Here is a 24,581-nt window from a genome sequence, read left to right on the forward strand (position 1 = left end):
CCCTTAACTGATTGTCCTGCTGCTGTGTTCAGAGGAGAAGCATTTTGGGGCAGCCTTCAGGCTTGAGAAAAAACTCCATTTTAAAAACTAATGGGGAAAAATAAAAAGCCAAACTGAGGGCCAGTTCCTTCCTCTCTGAAAGGTATGTGGCTAGTGGGCACCTCATTAATGGTGCTTCTTTTGGCAGCATGGGAAGAAAGTGGCAATTTTGGCCTAGGCATGCGCGGAGCAAGGCTATGTCCTCCAAGGAAAGCTTGGGAGGGAGAGGTCCTTCAGCTGACTGGGTGGGAAGTGACATAGATGGATTTTTCTCTGCTGGATTCTGCTCCTGAAAACAAAAACTCTGGGGAAAGATAGTCGGTGGTAAAGTCCATCTCAAGTCCTATCCACGGGTGTTGAAATATAATCCTCATCCTTTTCTGCAGTCTGTGTCCCAAGAGGATGAACTCAGGGAGGTTTGGATTTGAAGCATTCAGTGTTTCTGCTTCTCTGTGTGGATTTTTCCAGTGTCATGGGAAAATGGGGCCCCGTGTCCATGGTCTAAATTATCTTGCAGTGACCCTAACTCAAACCAAAGTAGTTAGTGCTGCCATTTTGTCCTGGCCTCTTGCCAGCACTAATCCTAAAGGCATTATTATCTACCAAAAAAGAATATCATATAAATGAAAAATAAGCAGATGACAGAAGGAAAGATAAGGGAGGCAGAAAGGGCAAAGTCCTACAGCAGCTGCTGTCCAATTGCCAGATGGAGAACACGTACGGCTCTTAGAGGAGTAACAGGTTAAAGAGTGTTGGCCATCTTCATCTCCAACTATGAAATCACACAGAAGAAAGAAAAATGTGTTCTGGGTTCATCTTTCCCAGGTCAGAAATTGCTTTTGTTTCTGCATGGGCATTATGCTGTGGAAATGGGGAACGTGGAAGAACCTGCTCCTTGTGAGTGAGCGGGAAAGTGTGGAAAAGGCAATTTCTCTAACTCCTCCAGGAATCTCTCTTGTGAAGGAAGAAGCTTCCTTAAGCACCTTTTAACTAGACAGCATCGAAAATAAGAGTGGCAGAGAGGTTCTGAGAAAGCATCTTAGAAGTATTTGGGTAGGTAATAGTTGCACAGGATGCGGCTAAAAATGACGATGTTGCCTGTCTGCAATGTCCCATTGCAACATCCCATTGCAACAGCTGCCTGAGTCCGTTAGCAAATATTATTAGTTTGCTTGGTCACCACTTTCAGAGTCTGAAAGCAGTTACTGTCATGTTAACGTAACCCAAAGAACTGTGGGCTGAAGCATCAGATCTGCTCAGCCCTCGTTTCAGCATTCAATAGTGTCACGATTTGTTTCAAGAAACATCCTGTAGTTCTGTAGAAAGCCTGGCCATTTTATTTCATGCCTACCTGGAGACTGAATTCTCTGATAAAATAGCCAAAAAAGAGGAATTTTTTCAAAAATCCATTCAAATTTGGGGTTCAGGCGTAAGGGTAGTAGAATCACTTTAATGCTATTACGCAAATTTTAGCAGTTTTCTCACTTCTTTAATGTTAATGCATTACCAAGACATTAACAGCAACATGTCCTGGTCTCTATAAACCAATTGATTCTTGGCTTAATTGCAAAATACAGGACAAGCTCTGCTTGCAGACCTATAGTCTAGGTGAGGCAGACAGCAATGGGAATTGCATGCATTTACTTGAAGGAAGAATTTGAAACTGTCTCTGAATTGGTGTGTGAATAACTCCCAACAGATAGTCTAGTTAAAAATGTTTATGAATAAATAGCGTTTCAGTTGAAGTATATGCATATGCCATTTTTTATTAAATAATGCCAAACACTTAATGAATTGGCAGTAGGCTGCAGTTTGAAAGCTCTTAATGCACCTTCTGTTCCTCACTCAGGCCTAGGATTCAATAAATGCTTTTTTTATGTCCAGCCCAGTATTCTGAGCTGGGATGATTTTACAGCCTGGGATATTTGCTCTTCTGAGGTTACAGACCACCCGTGGCTTGTTTTTACTTCTCATTTAAAAGCTGAAAATGTAACTAATTAAACAAATATTTCTGCTGTGTTAACTACATGACAGCATTGTTTGCGAGGTGGATGCTCACACCGAAAATGAGCAGCAGGAGAAGCGAACTGGAGCTTGATTTGCCAGTAAAGTTATCTCAGTGAAAGAATGAGCTATGTAGATTAATTAGATCAGTGAGATGCTACTACCTATTAGAAAGGGCAAGTCTGTTTTATTTAACGTTTCAGCCCTCTGAAATGAGAAATGGTCCACATAAGAACAGCTGTTCAAGCTCCAACAGTTAACTACAAAAGCTATGTGGGAGGTAGCTGTGCTCATAAAGTTTATCATCTCATCCATAACATCCATGCCAGACTCTTCCCCATGTGTATTCCTTACGTCAGCCTTTTAATTAGGATTGTACACCAGCTAAGATAAGGGTTGGGAGAAGTGAGCAATTCAGTCATGTCTCTGAGAGAGACGCTGAAAATGTAATGTATTCAGTGGTGTACATCCCACTTGTCTTTTTTCAGGCACAGGCAAGCAAGATTAATGACAGGCAGGCTTTTGTGTCTCTTCTGATTACACCAGGATGGGAGAGAGTTTTGGGGAGGTTTTAAAAAAAAAACAAAAACCCAACCCTGCCAAGGAATAATTTGTTCAAATGAATAGGTCTATTCAGTTGCTGGAGTGCTTTGCTAATTGTGTTAGAAACAATGAAAGCAAACCACAAGCTGCTTTCAGCAGCCGGAAAAAAGGCATTCACATGCCAGCTTATTAACAAGATGAATTCTATTAGTAAAACATATTTAGGATTTTCATGACCAGCCCTTCACCCCTTGGAATTAATGAGTTTCTTCAATTTCTGTAAGAGCAGTGTTGAACTCTGGACTGCTAAATTTGGTGAATACAGCAGACACTTTTTTTTGCTGAAGTCAATGCTTTCTCAGTGATACGAAAGGCTAGTGTCTTCCAGGTTGGGGTCCTAGGCAAAACTACAGTGTAATAGTATGTTATTTGCCATTAACAGATGTCATAAAAGACAGTAAAAGAAAGAAATTCTTCTTCTCTCTTCCAGTGGGTTTCTGTTTAGTTTTTCTAGCCTGTCTAAGCATATTTTTGAAGCTGTTGTAAACCATGGAGGAGATAGTATAAAACTCTAGGTAGATCTGAAAATAGTAACATCTGAACTCTTTGGGAATGTAAAAGTTTAGAGTTGATCTTCATATATATGTTGTATATTTTCCATAGCCCCATGTTTTTACTTGGGTTTCACAGATATTCACATTCCACTTTACTAAGCAGACACTCAGACATTTATGGGCAAGACACTCTCCCTTTGAAGTACTTGCTAGAAATACACCTTATTTTCCACTAATAAAGTGTGAAAAATATGTCTTCGAGCAAAGTTATTAACCTGTTTTTGTTTTTAATGCCTCTCCATGCCATTTGCATTGCTAATGATCCAAAAGCTAATTTGTCCCATTGAGGTCTTGTTTTTATGTAAATTCGTAGGATTTTTGGTACTGGTATTAAATGGTCCTCAGGTTTGGCTCGGGGATGTTTGAATGAAGGCAAGGAAAGACTGTATATCTGATTTTGCACAAAATGACACTTTAAAAATGAAAGACATTTGCTAACTGACTTTCTAGCAGCTAATATCATCTTGTACGAGCCTTGTTCCCTGAGGAGCTTACGAAAATAAGACTCAGTTGAAAGTTTCCTTTTTAACTGGAAGAAACCCTTAGCTCAGTAAGGCATGAAGCAGGAGTTTTGGATGAGCCTGCCCCATGTCAGGGTGCTGTTGCAGCCAGTGGCAGGGTCCTGGGTGGGCAGCTGGAAGCTGTTTTCTTGTGGGAGCTGTTTGCTTGCCAGACGGCTGATGGGATGCTCCAGCCTCAGCGCTGCGGGTGCTGCGGAGGGTTCGCCTGTGCAGATAGCCTCACACTGCAGTGACGTAGACGGGGTTAAGAGTTTAGTGTTTGAAATCTGGCTGAGCCAAACAGTTTAGTTGGAGAGTTTGATTAGGAGGGTGGCAGGGGTTCAGACGAAGGAGACATGTTTTGTTTTCTTTAGGGACATAAAGGAAGGACAGTCCTTCAAGGCCAGAAATGCATATTCCTTGTTTGAGAGCTCCAGGACAGACGAGGTGTTGCCTCCACAGGGGCAGATCCTGCACTGAGGTGGTTCAGGGAAGCTTTCCTGTACTCGTTTGAGCTGTTGATACGGTGAAAGCGATCCTGAATGACAGCAGAGCAAGGTTTAACTTTATGACATTCAGGTGACAAGTCTTCCTGAACGAGCAGCATAGGTAGCAATCAGTAACACCTCAACTCTTTGATCTCTTGCTACGTTGGCACATTCATTTATTCTGGCTGAGTGCTGGGAGGTTAAGCAACCTGAACGTAGCTCTGAGAAAGCCTCACTCTCCAGGGGGACAGATCTTTTAACAGGAGGGGACGCCGGCCCCGTGGGTGAGTCAAGTCACCCCGGTGCATGAGTGCTGGCAGAGCAAAGGCGGGCAGCAGCAGTGCTCGGGTGAGCTCTGCCTGGGCTCTGAGAGGTGACCAGTGTACCCTGCTGCCAGCTCTGATTTTTCTTCAGTGGATTTTTAGCAATTCCTCTGACGTGGAGGGGTTAATGTAGTCAGCCTGTGAGGATGGGCTGTGTGAATAAAGGCATCGGTGTTCTTGTGCATGCAAGGAGCTGTAGGAATCCACAGGAGGGTACTCCCAACTTCCCTTCCCTCTTTAGCAGAGATGTTTTTCCTTAGGAAGAGAAGCCTGAGGCAAAAATCTAAAAGTTTAGTCCATTCTAAGAACTAATATATCAAGGTGGATTGAAAAGACGAGGACTGTCTGTGTCCCAGAGCAAATGAATAAGAGGGGCTTGAGAAAGGGGTGCGGGACAATGGGAGAAGGGCAGGTGAGGAGCCCTGGGCACCCTTCGCTCAGCGGCCAGGAACAAGGCAACATTCAGTAGGCTGGAGGACATTTACATTTGATGGCACACAGGTTTGCAGAATGCATCCAGTTAGCCCACCAGACTGCAGACTACAGAATACCTTAGAAAACAAAATCAGACAGGATCTCGGGGATCAGACAGTCAATAAGGAAGCAAGAAGCTAAAAGAGTGAGGTTTTAGCCTTTTGGAGGGGCTGTAAATCCTCAAATTTTCAGATGTTAATTATGATGCTGTTGCTGGAGGGTGGGAGGACACATTCCATGTGTGTAGCTGGAACAGTACTGCCTGCTGACAAGTACACATAAATATCTTCCGAGATAGCTGCTGTACCTCTCCTTTCCCGTGCTAGTGGGATCCTTGCAGGTATGCCAGCGAAGGGATGGTTTATCAGCCAGGTGAACACCTTTCATCAGATACCCAGTACGTGAAAGAAAATAACAAAGCCAAGTCATTAATTTTTTAATTATTTGGAATGGAAGCATGATTAACAGCAGCCTGAGGGTTTGCATTAGTTCCATGCCATTAAGGTTTACAAGTTCGTATGCCCATTTACCCTGGTATTTAATAAAAGGATCATTTGTCATGGCAACCTCAGCCTCAGGTGGGCTCTTTGGGCAGATGATCTACTCCCAGCCAAAGTACCCCAGGTGTTGGCAGGTCGTCCCTCTCCCCCCTCTCCCCCATTACCGGGGTTTCAGCTCTGGGGCACAGGCACCCCAGGATGCCCTGCAGACGGGGCAGGGGAAGGGTGGAGTTCAGACGCCCTGAAGGCAGGGATTTGATCCTGAATTTCTCTCATGCTAGCACAGCAGTCGTAGCCCCAGGGCTTTTAGATGAAAGTGGCAGGGGATTTGAAAGGACTGGCTCCCTGTGGGGTTTCTGTAAAGACTTGACTGTGTCTCAGTGCAGCGGGAGTTTGTTACCTGCCTGTCTGAGAGTAATGGGGTCACATCCATCCCTCATTATCCACCTCCTTTGCTGGCAAGGGTGAGGCGGGGTGCTGGTGCTTATGAATCCAGGTTTTGTGTGCCTAATTTTTGCCTGGAACTGAGTAAGGAGCTTAGATGACTAATCCTAGCTCCGAGCATACTTTTGAGCTAAGCACCACTTCTGGCTGTGCCTAAATCATCCTTGTTTATCCAGCCCTTAAGACTGTATTTAAAGCAAAAGCTTTGCTGGGTAGCCTTTGCTAACCTGCAATCAGACGGTCCTTTCATCAGATGGCTTTTTACCCCATTGAAGATTTCACGAGCCCACCCTCATACTACTTATTCACCGGCTAGTGTAGCACAGGTAAATTCAGTTTGAACATGTGAGTTTTCTTAGCAGTGATAGTAATTTTTCTCTCCAGTTTTGCATGAGAAGTGATGTGATCTTGAAAGTTTTTAGTATAGAGAATAAAATTATTTCCGTGATTTTTGTGGTTTGGTGATAATGTTAGAAATCCAGAACCCAAAACAATTGCACATTGTACAAGGATAAACATTTAACAAAAAATGTCCTTTCTGTTTGTCCTAGCTCTACATTTATTTAAACCAGTTAGCTTATTTTAGCAAGTGGAACTGATTTTTTCAGATGAGTGACCCTGTTATCCTGAAAACTGTTCCTGCTTGAAAAACAGACTTGCTCACTGACATTTAAAACTTAATATCTAATGAAAGGACTGGGGTGGGGGTTTTTTTGATTACTAGGTGTTTATCTGCAATTAGAGTGTCCCAATGGTTGCATAATGCTAACTTAAAATGTAAGCATTCATTGCAACTGTACTACCAATGGGGTCCTTGGAAAAATCTATTTAAAACAAGCATTTTTTAATTTTTGTGTGTATTAAAGAGCAACTTTAATATTTCTTGTGTTTTCCACTGTGACTAGAAGTATGATTTCTGAACATTTTTTTTTAACTCATTACATGAATGACCATGTAGTTTGTTAGGAGGCAGAAAATTCTAAAAAGGTAGAATGGTTAATTTTTAAATGACAGCTATACCTTTTGCAGTTAAGATCCCTTCAGTATTCATGCAATGATAATACAGTGCTCTGTGCTAGAGATCCTTTGCATTGGTCATTTATCTGGAGTTAGAGATGTATTATTAACATGGGGAGGTGGATTTCACCTTAACTGCAGGAGCATATTAATGCATTCTCTGATTCTGTCCTTTTCCTTGATAGGTGGCCTGGAGCCCTTCAGAGCTAAGTTACATAGGTGAATAGTATGTGTGTAAAGTACACATAAAGGAAAAATTCCCCTAAATGATTATTCTGTAGGTGGTTCACTTTTGGTACAAAACAGTGCTGCTCCTTAGCTACATCGATTGCACTCCTTTGAGACCAATGTTAAAAAAGGTAATACAGGAACCAGAACCACAGAGGGGTAAAATGGCTGGTACTGATGGGCAGATGGAGCCAGGAATAAATCCCACACAGGTTTGCAGGGGGAAAGTCTGGTCCCAGAGGTGCTCCCTGTTCCTGGAGCAGGGCAGTTTTCAGCTCATCCCGCGCCCACTTTGGCCACGCCGTTGGAGGTCTGGAGCGGGGTCTGAGACCCAGTGATGTCAAGCCGTGGGTTTGGTCCAAAGTTCATGCAAATCAGCAACAGTAAGAGCCCCTTGACGTGAGCTGACTGTGGGTAAGGCTCTAAATCTGCTGAGGTGGCTGTTCCCATGTCTGTGTTTAATGGAAGGAGCAAGCTTTGGCTGTATCTTGAAAGTTTTCTGCCTGACCTGTTGGCAGCAGGCACTAGGGGTTTAAAGCTGTTTTCTCGATAATCATGGGAGAGTGTTGCAAGCAATAAACAAAGAATGAGCGGCTCTCACAGGCAGTGGGGTAGAAGGGTTCCTCTGTGCCCTTGCATCGCGGTTGTCGCTGTGCCCTGTCGTGTTTTAGCTAGTGTTTCACAGCGCAGCTACCCTGCAGCCTAGGACTGAATAAGTTTCTACTTCAATTCACCGTTGAGACAAAAGAGCAACTTGTGGCTGCCCCAGCCAGATGACAGAGAGTAAGTCTACCAGTTTTTCAAGGACAAGTTACAAAGAGAAACAAGGTAGAGAGCATGAAGAATGAGGACAAGATACAAGAGGAAAGGAGCTGGCTTTGTGGTTAGTTTTCTTTGCCTAGCAGAAAATAACCTTCACTGGCAAAATCCCTTAACTCCCTGAAATTGGCAGCCTTTTTTAAGTAAATCCCAGATAGTCATTGTTAATTTACTTTTATTTTCTTTTTGTTAATTTCTTTTATTTCAGCAGACCTTCCTGCAGAACAAATGGCTGGCTTCAGGTCCACAGCTGGCTTTAAAGTGGACGGGAGTTTGTCACTGGCAGTATTTCAGTTTCATTGGAGTAAGCATTCTCTTGTCTAGGTGGAGCAAGGATGGCAGTGGTTTGGCATGCCCAGGGTGCATGTGAGCTCATGTACCAGCTGGTCAGATGCATGGCTAAACAGTGCAGGCGGGCAAAGGCACGTTCTCACGCTGAAGGAGAAGGACTTAGCTGCGTCAGAGCATCTTTGTAACCAAATCAAACAGAAAATGCAGTAAAAGCAGTGATCTTTCTATACACCTTGTCTCTCAAATGGTGCTTGCAGGCTCTTTCATGATGGAGGTGGGCAGCTGGTGGGCTGTGACCACTGCTTGCTTCCCAGAAGTTATCATTGCTCTGGTTTTTCTACTTACACTTTCTCTCTCAACTTGCACTTCAATTGCAAAGTCCTCACATTCGGGCCACGTTGCCTGGTGTGCAGAGTGCTTAGACAGAGGCGCACATCTCCATCTCCGCTGCGCTCAGCATTACTGCTGCACCAATAAATACCAGTGAGGAGACGGACACAAGCAGGCAGCCCTGTTGGAAAAAGCCTCCTTAAAGTTAAAGGGAAGTGAGGTCTTGCTCAACTGCAGTGCTGAATTTTTAAGCTATAATTTTAAAGCAGACTATAAGATTCAGTTTGCAGAATTCACATAATAAAGTCATATGCTCCCCTATAAGAAAAGTCTTGTATGGGTTTCCACATACACACTGTCTCCCTGTGAAAGATGAAATGGATGCAATAGTATTTGAATAAATCTCTCTTAAATAGGCACAAGGTTTTACTGTTATATGACATCTCCTTACGCTGGGGAATGCTCATCCTCTTTTTCTACGGAGAGGTGTGGGTTCCAGCCCCAAATAACAAATGAGGGTTGGTACAGTTATCTGTTGTTTAGAAATCCAAGTCCTGAGCTCTGGCCTCATGTGTTTTTGAGCAGATGCCAGCTTATATATTTATGTATTTATAGAGAATTGATACCAGTGAATACAGTGAGAGGCTGTCCTTGGCTGCAGCGGTGTTGCCTAGAATTTGGCATAACGCCCTATGTTCTTTTTCAATTGTGAATTAAATATTGAGGAAGTGGCCTTCTCTGGAGAATGCATGTGTTTCTATTATTCTTCTCTTTCCCTTCCTGTTTCTTTGAACCACTAAGGTCCAACTCTGTTAGGGAAGCAATCTGGTTGCCCAAGCAAACAGGCTGTATTTTTACTATTAGACATCTAAACTTATTGCTTCGATTAACCATTTTACAGCTTTATCCCCCTTTCCAGTTGCTGGGCTGGTTTCACCGTGATGTGATCTCTGTGGAAACAGGTCAGGTCATGTATCTGTGTCTGTAGGCACCCTGAGACATGCTGTTTATGTCAGGTGGCTATGGGTGAAGCCTGTGGCTTTGCATTTGTTTTATTTGGGAATCCTTGAAATCCCAGTCCTGATGCATGGGAGTAGCTGTTATGCATAGGTGAGATTTAGGAACTCTGTGAGTTTTTATTGCATAGTGGCATTAAGAAGTCCCATGAGGATCTGAGGAGCAGGATGGTGAGTTAATGAGAGCTGTGATAATCCTGTTATGATGGTAACATGCAGGATGATATGCAGTAGTGTTATGGCAGTAAGACAAATTACTGCAAAGGTGAAACTGGACACGGCAATACTGTTTTGAAATGCACTTCACCTGTTCGCAGGTAATGCTCAGATGTAAGGGTATTCTTCCCTCAACTTCACATTCTCAATCTACATCTCACTTCCATCCAGAGTTTCTCACTGAGTTTATGCAAACTAAAAGTTTAACAGAAAATCAGTTTGTAACAATTGTATTTTATCTTTAAAAAAGAATTTAAAACAGAATCAGTTGTATCTGTCTGTCATCTACTGTATGGGCATCATGAGCACCTTGCTCTGGATTTGTGCAGCTCAGAGCAAGGGTACAGCAATTCATCAAGGAAGAGCAGAGAGCCCCTGGGCATCCCAGGAACGTAAAGGAGTACTTCTAACAATGGCATCAGCAGCAGCGATGTCCTGAATGGGAGCATGTAACATCAGCAAATGGTATCAAAGAGTAAAGTCCCTGCTCCAAAATTAAGTGAAGGGTATATTGCTGGATAGTGAGTCAATCAACAGAAAACAACCAAAGATACATGTCAAGAAACGCATGTTAAAAAGTTAACTACGTCAGGGTTTCTTGGAAAAGCTCATAAAGGAAGCACTGTAATTATAATTGGCTTGGTGAAGAAGGATTAAAAAGAGAGAACTGACAGTTAAATTGCAACTGCTTAGAAAAAGACTGTTTTATTAAGATACATTGAAACAGCATGAGATAGTAGGAAAACATCTACCTAAACTGTTAGATGTGTTGCTGTGCTGGAGAAGTCCATAGCCATGAAGTAGGTGAACCAACTTGGCATAAGATTGGTTTGAAGTACATCATAGCGTTTATATATTTGAAATATAGTTGCTGTATTTGAACTTCATTGCCATATTTTTACTGTGTCATGCTATAGTTTTACAGTATAATACAGTATTGGTAAAATTCACGAGGATTCATTTACAGTGTTCATAGTCCTGAGGTTAGATGAGCTTCATGTGTTTATAGGATCAAACTTCCATATTTGATTGCTTAAATTTCATCCCTGTGGACTAATCTGAAAGAGGGTGAAATACCAGTGAGCTTTCAGTGGGCATTAGCTCACCTAAGCATCATGTCAAGTATGTAAATTGATAAGATTTTTGAAAAAAGTCTGGGTACGCCCTATGCAATCCCCAGGGTCCTCATTGATTTTGGCAGGGACTATAGTTTGACAACTTGAAAATCACTGCAGATGTACTGGGAAGAAGATGCAGAGACCGAGTTTGGGGAATGTTAGCTGTTTGCTTTTGTAGTAGAGAAAAAGTGATTATGATCCTCCCCACCTAGCACTGAAGTGGTATGAGTTGCTGTAATTGCTGTGATTCAGAGCTGGGCAGTTCCAGATGGAAGAGAATAAGCTTACTTAACAGTCAGTGGGCAGGATATGGAAAATTATGGGTCCTGCATAGCTGTAGCTTGGCTGTCTTCCACGTCGGTAGTGTTTTGCATTGCTGTGTATGCTGTTAACACCTTGGTATATATGAATAGTGTGGTCATACTATAGCTGCTTGGGGAACTATAACTTCGAACTGTGTAAAATTTATTCATGTGATTTCCATGGAGAGGGGTTTTTTTTCTGGTGGAAGATGGTTAATTAGAGTAGAAAGGTAGGAAAATAGAAGGTTCAAATGTATGCTTATCTCATCCAGTTAGCTTACCTGTTTTTTAGTTGTGTGGTACCTTGCGTGGGATGTGAAAGTAATACGGAAGATATACCAGCAGGGGAGTTTCCACATATTTGTATTGCAGCCTCCAAAGATGTTCAGCAAACCTGGCAGCTTCTCTGCTGCCACTCATATTGCTGATGGCACATGTTAAGGGGTGGCTCTGCTGTGCAGTACGGGTCAGGGACAGCAACATTTTGGTAGACCTGACGTGCAAATTATGATCACAGCATTTGGAGCTCAGCTCACACCTGTAGTTAAAAAACCAGCATAAATCAAAATGAAAAATACTATAATCAAAAATTCCTGTGTTTTCTTAGAGCTCAACTAAAAGAACTGTTAATTACCTACAAGATTAGTGGATCTTTAATAGCTTTAATAATCTGTTTAGTTTTGTCCTGAGGGCTGTCTAATGTTGAACCACACATTATTAATTGCCATGGAGACCGTCAGGCAACCTGTGAAGACATCTTCACATTTACTCTCATTCCTATTTGAAACATTCACAGGACATATACTTCTTCTAGCCCTTTTTAACCCTTTTCCTGCAGCAAAGGAAGGATAGGGGGTTTTTTGTAAGTATTATTTATTCTTACTGTCAGGTATTCCAAAATTCAAATAAACACAGGCCAAAAAGTGTAAAATTTATTGAGGAAAATTTGGTGTCGGTCTGTTTCATCATTTCTGATAGGACTGAAGGTAGAACAGAAGCTATGTTAAAATAATAAAAAAAGAAGAAGAAGAAAGAAAATCCTTCATACCCATGAGGTACATGAGGTATCATTAACAGTTAATGAAAGGAAGTTCTGGGACTGTATGGCTTGAGACACTGTTCTAATAAGTCAGGAGTGGTATCACATGGAACAAATTTTGCACTCTTTTTACTCAGGGGATCTGTTGTAGACAGTCACAGGGAACAGGGCTGCAAAATGAACCTGAGTGAGCTCTGGACAGGTGGAAAATGAAACGAGGAAAGAGCAATCCCTTCAAAATTATCTGCAGCCATTACTTCATGTTGTAATATTCCTCCCGTCACTGATGTTTTCTCCTTTCTAGGTTAGAGCAGTCCTACACATCATGCAACCCATTCTCTGTGTAGGATCGTGGCAATTTCTATGATCGAGCAAGATGATATGCAGGAAAACTTTATGACCTTCATGGCATCCTGTTTTCCCTTTCAAAAACTGGTGCTTGAACATGTTCCCAGAATAATGTGAGAAGTAGTTAGTGTGCCCAACATATCATTTGGCTGGGGAGTGAAGGTACAGTCTCACCTGCAAACAGTAAATATTACTCTTTTAGAAGATTTGAAATGGCATAAATTACCTGCAGTTTCACCTTCCTTGACAACATAGGATAAAATGCTGGGGTTTGTGCATGAGGAACTGAGAGGTGGCACAGACAATCTTCTGATGATTTTCTAATGTGGTTTTTTGCATGTAATGTCAGGGCTTTTGGCCAAGACTCAAGGCAAGGGGCTGTGGCAGTAACATCCCAACTGCCAAGTGAGTTTTGACAGGGCTTATCTGGCAAATCTGCAGTGTCTACAGGAGAGTTTTCAGGCTGGTGGCATGTGTAGATTTCAGATTGAGCAAATAAGCTGACAAAATGGATTTTGAAGGTTGCTGTGTTACACTGAGAGGTCTTTGCCATGGACAAAGGAAGTGATAAATAGCTTTCCTTGAAACGGATGCCAGCCACAAGCTGTAAATCAGCCAGCAGGGAGGTAAAGCAACTAGAGAGACTCATTTCTCTCCTCAGAGAATGAGTGTCACTTCAAGAAAGCCCTTGTTTGATCATCCACAGGCCACTTGGACTCTAACGCTGGCACAGAAAGCAGTTGTCGAGCTTTGTGGTTTCTCAGTTTGGGTTTTTTTTTAATTCTGAAAAATTAAATCCCCTGCTGGCAAAGCCTGTCCTAGTGTGCACTCTGTCCATCAGCTCTTGTTATTCAACCAAAAGCCTGACTTTCACCTCTTCTTTCATGCTTTCTCCTTAGGTCAAAATAACTGCAGCTGCCTTTTAGTCTTTGGCTGTCAGACTGAGCTGAGCTGTTCTGTGCCTTCTGTAGCACTGTGGGCTCTTCCCCTAAACTGGTGGTGCATTTTCTTAATGAAACATAGGTTGGAGTTATCTAAAAGTCCAATTTTAAATGCCAGAGCAATGTAAACTTTAGTATTATCAGTAAATAATTCCAAAATTCTCCTTACTGTTGGCAGCTGGTTTAAGAGTGAAGGAATGTCTTGCATGTAATTACATTACCAGGGGCTTGGTCAGTTCGGCTTAGCCAATCAACTATGTAATACTTTTTATCTATGGAGCAGTTATTTACTTAACTGGCTACATGTTTTTATCTTTTAGCATTTTTAATGTCCAGCAAAACTGTGAGAGTTAGAGTAACACTTTACTTACCAATATTTTAAATTGTTTAGATACAGTGAAGTGGAAGATAAGCTAAATGTTGTTTCTATCCAGGAGAATATTTGTAGAGGTGGGTTGTTCACTGGAAATGGCAATAAGAGACCTCATAATGTGGTATAATCATTGATTACGCCTTTGCTAGGATGTCAGGAGCTTTTCCATTGTAATGAAACTGTGAGTGAATGGGAACATCTTTCCTGCAGCTGAAAAGATAGTTCATTCTGAATTATTGTGCATCAAGGCAGGGTGCATTGCACTACTGAGATGCAAGCTGCTGCTTACAGAAGAGGAATACCTGTACTGCTCAAGCCATGTGTGTCTGTTTCTGCTTATGGGTGTCCATCTGTATTTAGCTCCTGAAGTAATTATGGCTTCATCACTGAAGCACACCAGGCTTCTGTGAGTAAACCTGTAATGTTTCTGCAGCACTCTGCTTTTAGCTGTTGTTGTTACTCACAGTGTTGTAGACCAAAAGCTGTAGGCTGCTTATGAAGACTTGTGGGAGGCAGAGCTGGTTGGCAGCAGTCTTCTTTTATATTAGGGTTAGAAAACAACATTTCATTCATTTCATGTCACTTACTTACTGAAAAAACTGTAAAGGACAGGAAATTGTTCTCCTGGCAGTTCCAGAGAATGCATTACTGTAGAGGGTAAGTAGTTTCCTCCATTGCTCATTTGCTAGTGGAGAGATGCTCAGCTGAACAAGGGCCAGAAATGGAAGCGGTAATCATTAAACAAGCAAATCCACCAGTTGCGCTTTCCAAAAAAAATCATGGCAGAACATACTTCCCAATCCTGAGAGGTGCTAAGTCCTCAGTGCAGGGGCAGGAGGACATATTCAGTGCTGTGGGATGGGGTTGCTCAGTACCTTACAGAATTTCACATGGTCAGCTGCAGAATTTGTGCGTCTGGGCATGGGAACTGTGATCTGTAAATTTCTCCCCTATCTGCAGAGCTATTCAGACACAACATTAAAGTGTGATTTGAATGTTCAGAATAGCAGATAGTGGTTAACTGTTTTTAAAAATTAGTCAAAAGTTGCCGTTTCCCCCCTGAGTTTTTTGGAGACACATTCCCTTGTGTTCCAGCAGTTGAGAAAATAACCTTCCAAATTAGTCATTTTGATTAATTTGGAGATTCCCCCTAGTTAATCAATTCCACAGGGAAGAAAAGTTTTTCATGTGTCAATTGCCATTGCTTTTATTTTCTTTTTTTTTTTTTTTAGGTGAACATGTTTGTGGAAGGATTCCATGATGCTATTCTTCTTTATGCTCTAGCTTTACAGGAAGTCCTGAAGTTTGGTTTCAGTAAGAAAGATGGGGAAAAAATTGTTCAGCAAACACGGAACAGAACATACGAAGGTGAGAGTTAATATGGAATTCCAGCTTCAGAGTCAAAAAAATTTAGGTCTCTGTTGCGTGCAGAGTAAGGACCTGGGCCTATTCCACTCTTGAATGAGAGGAAAATAACCATATGAAACCATATGGCTCACATACCTCACCAGTCTGACTTTGTTTTTTTCACCAACCCTTGAGGTCTTACTCAGCTCAAAAAACTCCTAACAATTTAATGACCCTCACTGATGTTGTAAAGAAATACCAATAATTTTCTCAGGCTCCGTTTTTGTTTTTGAAAAGATTACAGCTGCTCGCTTTACTCATGTGCATCTTTTAGCTCTGAGAGTGCTTCATTTTTTCCATTTGACTTTTTTATCTTAAAAGCCTGGGAATGGATAGAAGCAAGCAGGTGCCAGGTTATTTTGTTTCTTGACGGGGCTCCTTTGGATCCTAGAAGGATTTCCCCCCAGCCTCCTTTCAGGAGCTCTGTGTGTTATCTCAGAGACAGGAGCTGAACAGCACTGTGCCTTTCTATGCCTAATCCTGTAGGTTGCAATTCCGCAGTGCAACTGGCACTTGTATGTCACCCTGCTGATGCAAAGCGGTGCGAGTGCTTTTGCCAGGTAGGGATCATAATAAAGAAACAGAGGATTACTGGATTCATCTCTCATCTCTTAGAATTTTCCCATCCATCTCTTATAATACTCCAATCTTTTGGTGTAGGATTGGCGAGATTTCCTATGGAAATGCCTGAGAAGAGACATTTCCCCCAGATAAGAAGTGAATTATTATTTTGAATGTGTAAGAAAAACCTCAGTGGCCATGTTCTCTGCTCTAAGAACACACTGGACATAGCGGAGGAAGGCAAGAAGGACAGCAGCTCCAAACCTCTTTTCTGTTCTCAAACTGTGGCCTGAACACAAGGCAAAAAGATCCCTAGGGCAGCTTAAGGCAACACAGGGATTGCTTTAATTATGCTGGTTGCAGTCATCCCATAAGGAGCCCTGCACCAGCTGGAGATTGTGCTTGATGTCCCACTACCTCCCTTCGCATCCATGGCTTCCCAAGACATACTGTTTTAACAGAAGGAATTTGTGTGTCTAAGGATTTGCCTCACTGTTTGGTTATCCTGTTTATGAACAGATGCCCCTGTCTGTATTTTCTCTACTCCTGCTTCTCTGCTCCAGGAAGCCACCAGCTGGTGTGCCCATGCAAGTCTTTTATAGTACCATGTGCTCCATGCAGGTTCTGTGGTTGATTCTCACACCTTTCTTGTAAAACCAGCCAGGAGGAAAAAATGTTGTCTTTTCCCACTTGTGAAAACTAGTTTGTTGTTGCTGGCTGACCTGTCACAGCTATTCTGAAAATGTAGCTGTCAAGTTGAGCTGTGAGTGTGCAGTTGAAAAGGTCAAAATGCCATCTAAGTCATATACCATCTCCTCCTTGTGGCAGTACTTTGCTGGACATAATTTACAAGGATAAAACGGATTTTGAAAGAGGCCTTTAACTTGATGTCTTGCAAGCCAGTCCTTTTAGGAAAATTACGTCCCTTTATTCTGCCCGTAAGCCCCTCTCTGAAGTGGTTGCAGCATCGCAGAGTATGGTCCATGCATACACCCACCAGGCTCTACTGCAGGACTGAAGCTTTATAATTCACTTAAACTTTTGCGGGCCTTGATGATGAGAACTCCAGTTTCATTAATGACATCAATTTAACTGCTGACATCTAGATATCCAATTGCCTGGGCACCTCATTTTACAGCCTGCTCTGAATAGGAGACCCATCAGAACTTCAGTGGGATGTGGATGCTGTTTCCTGCAGTGTTCACAGTCTGCCAGCTGCAAAGGCACAGGCAACATCATGTGCTTAGGATAAGGCTGAGGTGGATTTCTGACTGCTTGGGTTGTTAGAGATACCCTGGTATGACTGCAGGGCACTTTTTGTGGATAATATTTTCTATTCATTGGCACTTCCTCTGAAAAAATAGCAAAATTTTCTGTATGTAGGTATCTAACATAATAGAACAAAAAGACAGTCTGGATAAAATCCATCATCCAAACACAGTTCTTCATTAAGGTTGTTCCAAAATTTCCTAAATACGTTTCTTAAGGAGGAACATTGTGGGAAATGTCAACATTTCAAAATCTTTGTTTCAATTCAGATGGAAAAGTTAAAAATTAGTCTATCCCATTAAAAAGAAATCCCATAGGAATTCTGAGTTTTAGCAAATATTAGCACCTACTTCTAAAAACTGAGTTTTGGCTTTCATAGGCCAGGAAGGTGTCTGTTCCAATTAACACCTCCTGTCAGATCCAGAATCCAAATTGCCGTGTAGGCAAGGACGTTGCAGCTCTTCATAGTGGCCTCTTCCAGTGCTTTCACAGCCAAGTGGTTGTTAATACCCATTCTGTTTTCCCGCAGTAATCAAATAGGCAATTGTTTGATTACTGTATTGTTATAACAGAACAGATTCCGGACAATTATCTTTCGATGACCACTACATGTTTTGAAAATCACAGTAAGTTTAAACATTCCTGACCTTACTAAACGGGAACAAAGACAAGATAAATGGAGGTGTGTTAATCTGTTGCATGTTTACTATCATTAGGTATGTTGAGGGGAATATATACTCTGACTGAAGATCTGACCTCTCTCTTCTGATTTACAGTCACTGAGAACCTCATTCTCTACTGCTTTGTGTCTGGTCTAGTCATGTAGTTGGTGTAACGTGGATGTATAATGATGCCTGTTTGAGTTGCACCAGTGTAAATGGCTATGTGTTGGTGTCAGTGGAGGATCACATTTGAGAATATCTGAGATGATAAAGCATATCAGCAAAGTCTTACAATGTCTTCATCATAGTTGATTGGTATTGTTTGATGGATTTTAAGAACCTGTTTGACTTACACCGCAAGAAATTGGAGCCATGCTCTTTGTACACAAGGGCATACATTGGAAGAAGAGGTTCAGACTGAATGCAAGGAAGTGTTTATTCACCATGACAGTTGGAACAAGTTGTTCCAGAGAGGTTGTACAGTTTCTATCTTTGGAGGTGTTGAAGACCAGATAAAACCCTGAGCATCCTCCTATTCTGACGCCCTGACTGACCCTGCTCTGAGCAGGAGGTTGGGCTCAAGACTCCTGAAGCCCCTTCAAACCTGAGTTATCCTACGACTCTTATGATTCCCAGTTTCCCTAAAGTTTCCTTGAACTTGCAAAGGAAGGAAGTGAACTGGGGGTCTAAAAATATAAAACATATTACGCAGTTAATCCTATGTAAATGAATGCGGGACTTAATGCATATGTAGTGCACATGGTGCCCCTTGTCCACGCCTGCTCCCCTATCCCATCAGATGGAAGCAACACTGGACTGTCTGTATGGGTGCACCAGCCCCATCAGTCTGTGGGGCGTAGGGCTGTGCCCCTGCGTCCTCTGCAGCACGTGAGCTAGACTGTCCTTATTGAGGCATCATTAGATATTTCAGGGTTAGGCTTTCCGTAAATAATTCACGTTAAATATATTTGTGTTTTATTCTTGCATGCTGGCTTTTGGATTATTTTTTTCTTATGTATTCCCCAAACAGTCTCACACATTTGATATTTAAAAAGGAGAAATGTTAAGAATTCAGGAATGCAGACACTGAGGTGAAATTACAATTTCTTTTGGAATGCCAACAAAAATGCTGGGAGACTGATGAGGTTTCCTGTCATATCAGTCTGTAAAAACCTGTCCACTGTTTTCTTGTTTTCCTTGGAAAGACTCAGTATTTTAACTAATTAATTTTCTAATTCTTCACATGCCATTCTTTAGGCATTGCAGGGCAGGTGTCCATTGATGCCAATGGAGACAGATACGGGGATTTCTCTGTGATTGGAATGACGGACCCAGAGGCAGGCACACAGGAGGTAAGGAAACAAACACCACTGCAATTGGCCACAGATGGATTAGCCAATGTAATGTAACACAATATCATCTGTTTACTTGGTGGGCATCTGTTTATTTAATATAAACATTAAAATGGTATTGCGTAAGTTGATCAACCTGGAGACCAAATCCTTTCTGTAAAATAATTATCTTGAAGTAGTTATCCTGAGCTTTTTTTAAACTTTCTTAACTTCTTTTCTTTAACAATCCATCTTTCTTCACATGATGCTAGAGTCTTTAAAATTTAAAGGGTGAAATCTCACAAGGTAGCTATCACTGATAAATTCTGAATATGGGAAATTATTGTTTAAAATGAGCAAGGCCTTTTATTCATCGGTAAGAAGGAAGATTAATCTTACAGCAATAGGGATGCATGAGTTACCCTGATGTATAAACACAGTGAGTACAGGTATTTTGATCTTACCCTGTGGTCAGCCACAGGCAGGAGTGCAGACCTTGCCTCACCTTGTTTATCAGGGAGTAAGACCTGTGTGTCTTGTTTTCAATGTTTAAAAGACATTTTAATCAGACAGCTCCATATACACCACGTGGGTTATTCCAGTGGACACAGCAGAAGTGGAAGCAGCCAGACTGTGAAAAATGGTCTGTGAGAAATAGCACCAGTGGCACACAGAGAATAACATGATTAATAGCAATATTAATTCATACATTACCCCAACTCCAGCTGCAGCATAAAGCTTCTGTTAGTTGCAAAGTCAGCATCAACCTAAGCTTTGCTGGCCTCCCTTATTTCATCAAGCTCAAACATAAAGCAGCAGTAAATCTGAGCTGGTCATTTCTATGTGTGGATTTGAATCCAGTGAAGTTATGTTGTTCTTGTCAGTGCTGTGGCAGAGACAAATTCAAGAAGCCTTTTTAAAAGCATCAGGATGTCTAGTGTGTTTTGGTGTGTAAAAGTGACTGAAAAGCTACAGCAGTAAACTGCAGACACTCCCAGGGTAGGAGTAATCATCATTAATTGAAGCTAGGAGTACAGATTTGTTGGGATAAGTTTGGTTTGAACAACTTTTTTGTATCTTTTCTGTTTGTTTGGTCCATTAGCTTCTTATCTAGTTTATCAATTTAATCCCCCTCTCCTACTCTTCCCATTGCTCTTTCACTTGCAATTTAAACTATCTTTTATTTCTTTCATGTTACATTTCTCCTTTTAACATATTGCTCATTTTAATTTCCCCCTGCTTTGTTTATGATGTATATAAATATACATGCAATTAAAATATTTCACATGTGACTACTTATTACTTGTGTCTGCTACATTCATTTCTACCCTCATGCCTCACTCTAAAAACATTGTTTCTTTGATGCCTTGTTTTATTCATTTTGCCAATTTTTCCTATGTTTGTATGAGAATGTTTCTCAGCTGAACTGAGCCAGATGAATGGGTATCCAGGCAGAGCTGTTTTCCCAGGTCCATTCACAGAGTTTAAAGCTGGAAGAAAACACAAGATTACCTAGTTTGACCTCTGCTGTGTCACGGGCAGGCAGGTTTCTTACCCTTGTGTGGAGCCCTGTAGTTTACATGTGACTAAATCTCACGTGGTAACAGGCATTCGTTATTAATTTGGAGACACTGAAGAACAGGGACTGCCTCCCTTGCTCCCTCGGTCTTTGTTCCGCTGTTTAACCACTCTTGCTCTTCAAAAATCTATATCCTACTTCTGGTCTGAATCCACTTGGTCGCTGCTTATAGCTATTTGTACTTCTTAAGCCTTTCTGCGTGATTTCACATTTAGTAAGCCCTGCTGGTAGAGGACTCTCCCACTCCTGTTTGATAAATTAAACAGTCTCTTAAGGTATAGTCTGCTGCCTGCAAATGGTCTCTGAGGTTTTTTCCCTCTACTTTTTCCAGTTCATGCAATTTGCCTCTATTTTTGGACAAATGTTAAAAAAGTCTTTCTTCTAAGGATTTATCTCCCAGTTGCAAAACCGAGAGAGAAATTAGCTCCTTTATTTAGTGTGAAAACTACTTTTGTGTATCTAACCAGGACAAAAGTTATCTTTTAACTCTTTCCCTTCAAAATGAAATTTAGGTGAAAGATTTGAACAGGCTGTCAGTGGCTTGAATTCTAAATCCAGTGTATTAATATATGGGTTTTTTATCCATGATAGGACAAATATGTCTTTTGATACGCTTCTGCCGTCACTTCTGACTACTTCAGTGTCATGATATTTGGCCTTTATTACTGTACATAGATTTATTTGGAACTATTTTCAGATGAGTAACCCACTGCTGTTAGTACAATTTAGTCCTGCAGCTTTGCAGTAGATCCAACATGTTATCTTGAGTAAAGTCTGGATTTACTGTTGAGGACAGGACCGAAATTCTAAAGTATCTTGATGAATTGGTCTGAAATAATAGTCCTGCCATGCTACCAGAATAATAAGCATGAAAGGCCTTTTCTGTGGAAATATCAACAACTGCAGAAATACAAGCTGGAGGATGACAGGCTATGCCACAGTTCTTCAGGAGATTTGAAGATTTTAGCTGAACATGGTCAAGTACCTCCAGATCCGTGCAAAATAGAAAAGTTCAGCCTGGAGTGTGTAGTCAGGAACCTCAGCACACAAGGTACTTGAAATGATACTTTCACTTAACTGGGTGACAGTCCTGAGCACTCAACCCACTATGGAGCAATTGAAGAAAGCCCAGGGAGAGCAGGAGGAGTATTCAGAGGGTTAAAAAAACTTATGTGAACTGGGTTTATATAGAAGAGAAGCTTCTGCTTGAGGGCAGACCAGATAAGAGTCTGTGAATATGTAAAGCAATGTTTCAGAAAGAAAGAGTCTCTAAGTCCACTGGCAATTCGGTAAGTAGTGAAGGATAATTGCAACAAGGGAGATTTAGGTTACATGTTAGGGAAAACAACTGACAGTAAGGACAGCTAAATTCCAGAATAATTGCCTATAGGAATTGTGAAGTCTCCATCTTTGGAGGCTTTTAAGAACAGGTTAGATAAACATCTGTCAGGAATGCTTTTATTCAGCTGATCCTGCCCTGGGGCAGAGTATACACTACATAACCTCCCACAGACCCCTTCAGTGCTATTCTCTGTGATTCAACATCCTGCCACAGGAGTCCAAATGAGTGATGCTGCTCTCCTGTTTGTTTTACTTCCCTAAGTTGATACAAAAATCTTCTCATTCGTTTCTTTTTTGCATAGGTGATTGGGGACTACTACGGAAAGCAGGGGCGTTTTGAAATTCGATCAAATGTGAAATATCCTTGGAATCATGGCAGGCTGCGACTAGATGAAAGCCGAGTTTCAGAGCACACAAACAATACACCATGTAAATCATGTAAGTTTAGTGACTTAATGCTTCTGCCCAGGCTGTCAGAGAGAGGAATCTGTGTGGTGATGCAGCATAATGGGCCATATTAAATTGCTTAGCACAGTTGTCCAGCTGAGACACAGTGACTATGTCTCTCTGCTGACTGTTTGGGAAGTTAAGGTGTGGCAGCTGTGGGTAGTACATGGTCTGAAACACTTGCCTGAACTTAAACATGACAGTAATCTTGATGCACAGCCCAGGACCCTGGAGGCTTTAGGACTTTCCAGGGGCTAAAAAGTAAAATCTCTTTTAGCCAGAAAGAAGGATATAGCTGAAGCCCCAAAGAGAGTATAATCATATTGAAAATTAGCAGCTGGGGAGGCCAGTGCTGATGGGAGCAGTGTTCTCCCAGTGCAGAATGATTTTGAATGCTACGAGAAGGCACTGCGAGGGGTCCAGTAGGCTGAGAAGAAGTGAAGTCAGTTGAATGGGTCAATGCCTGTGAATCCAGAAGACTGGGACTACTCTCCACAGAGAAGGTGTCCTTGTTTTCCAGCGTGCTGTCTTTGCAGACCATGTTGTAGTGAGCAGGACATTGCAAGGAGGTAAGGGTAGGAAGATATCAATCAGTGGCAAAAGGTGGTCTTAGCTTTTCACAGCAAACAAATTGCTAGCCCTGCAGTGAAAAGGTATCTGCAGCCTGATAATTCTTCAATCCCTGAAAAACCTGTGTGTACACAGGTGTACAGGCCATAGCCATGGTGTAGCTATGCACCTTTTTCCTTTCAGACAGCCTGATGTACAGACAAAATCCCCTCAAAGGGTCGTGGATAAATGAAGAGGAGGGAGCAGTTTAATTTCCTTAATATTTCTCTGTTCCTTTCCGCAAACCCAGGTAGGCATGGAAAAGGGAGCAGGCTGAACCCACATGAAAATGCCATTGTTCTTCAGCTGCCTTGCACTTTGCAGAGTGACAGTCCTTATCTGGGCTCCACTTCAGCCACTGTGTCCCTGCTCTGCCTCTGTTGACATTTGGAGGAAGGCAAAGCTCATATGGCTTTAACTAGAAACAGCATAGGTTCAGAAAAAAAAAATAATTGAGGAGCTGTTGGATAATCATACAATCATTTTAATAAACCTGGGTGATAGAGGATTATGATGCTAAACCAGTTGAAATGAGTTTGTTTCTGTTATAATGACTTGGGGCGTATTCAGTAGTGATACCTAGTATATGCATCACTGTAATCCCAGTCTGTGTTATGATTCAGACCAAGCTGTCCAGACCAGTTTCTTAACAACATTCCTGTGTATGACATCTCTAGAATTGTGTCTTCCTCTGACACTGATCTTGGGGGGCTTGTTTAACCGCAAAGAAAGCAAGGACAAAAACATGCAGAAACTGGAACTAAGGAAGAGGTTCCCATGGAGTCCTGAGCTCTGAAAGGCTTTAGTTATTATCTGATGTTGGATGTTGTTCCTAGTTGTGTGTATTTTCCAATATGTGAATGCAAATAGTTCTCAATATGAACCCTGATTGTTTATTTTTCCACTTTTCAAGCAGGTGGTCTAGGAGAATCAGCAGTTACAGGAATAGTTGTGGGAGCCTTGCTTGGAGCAGGATTGCTAATGGCTTTTTACTTTTTCAGGTTGGTCCAATTCATTGAAAGTTCTGTAAACTCTTTACTCATCATCCAAACCTTTCAGCTCCTGGCAGCACATCCTTGATGGGAGACAGAGAGGCACCATAATAATCTGTGGTAACGTTCCCACCAAAGACAGTGAACACACTTTGATTGTCCTTTTGTGTAGAGCCAAATCATTTTATTGACTCAGAGCCTTATCCTGTAACCACTTACATCTCTTTACTCATGGAAGTAATTCCAGTGAGTTCCAGTCATTCACAGTTGCTTTAGTAAAGTGCCCTGGCCTGAAAGCCTTCTTTGTTTGGTGTTCCTTGCCAGCACAATTGTGCAGGCTGTGATCATGCAACAGATTTATATCACTTGCCTGGTACCATGCTTAGTTTTTGAGTACGGAGTGGAATTGTACTGGA

General features: G+C 41.7%; 1 protein-coding gene across 2 annotated transcripts in view; it reads left to right on the forward strand.

Moving 5' to 3' along the window:
* The window catches only part of NPR3 (natriuretic peptide receptor 3), a 46,651-nt gene that overhangs the window by 15,223 nt on the left and 6,847 nt on the right, over positions 1 to 24,581 (forward strand). Inside the window, exons 4-7 of one of the 2 annotated variants that reach the window (XM_030004861.1) lie at positions 15,200 to 15,335; positions 19,124 to 19,218; positions 22,420 to 22,555; positions 24,087 to 24,174. In XM_030004861.1, coding sequence (XP_029860721.1) covers positions 15,200 to 15,335; positions 19,124 to 19,218; positions 22,420 to 22,555; positions 24,087 to 24,174 — 455 coding nt within the window. The remainder of the gene's footprint in view (positions 1 to 15,199; positions 15,336 to 19,123; positions 19,219 to 22,419; positions 22,556 to 24,086; positions 24,175 to 24,581) is intronic. The other variant, XM_030004862.1, reaches the window with a different exon arrangement.

The sequence above is a fragment of the Aquila chrysaetos genome, chromosome Z (assembly GCF_900496995.4).
Source record: "Aquila chrysaetos chrysaetos chromosome Z, bAquChr1.4, whole genome shotgun sequence".
Taxonomy (NCBI): Eukaryota; Metazoa; Chordata; class Aves; order Accipitriformes; family Accipitridae; genus Aquila; species Aquila chrysaetos.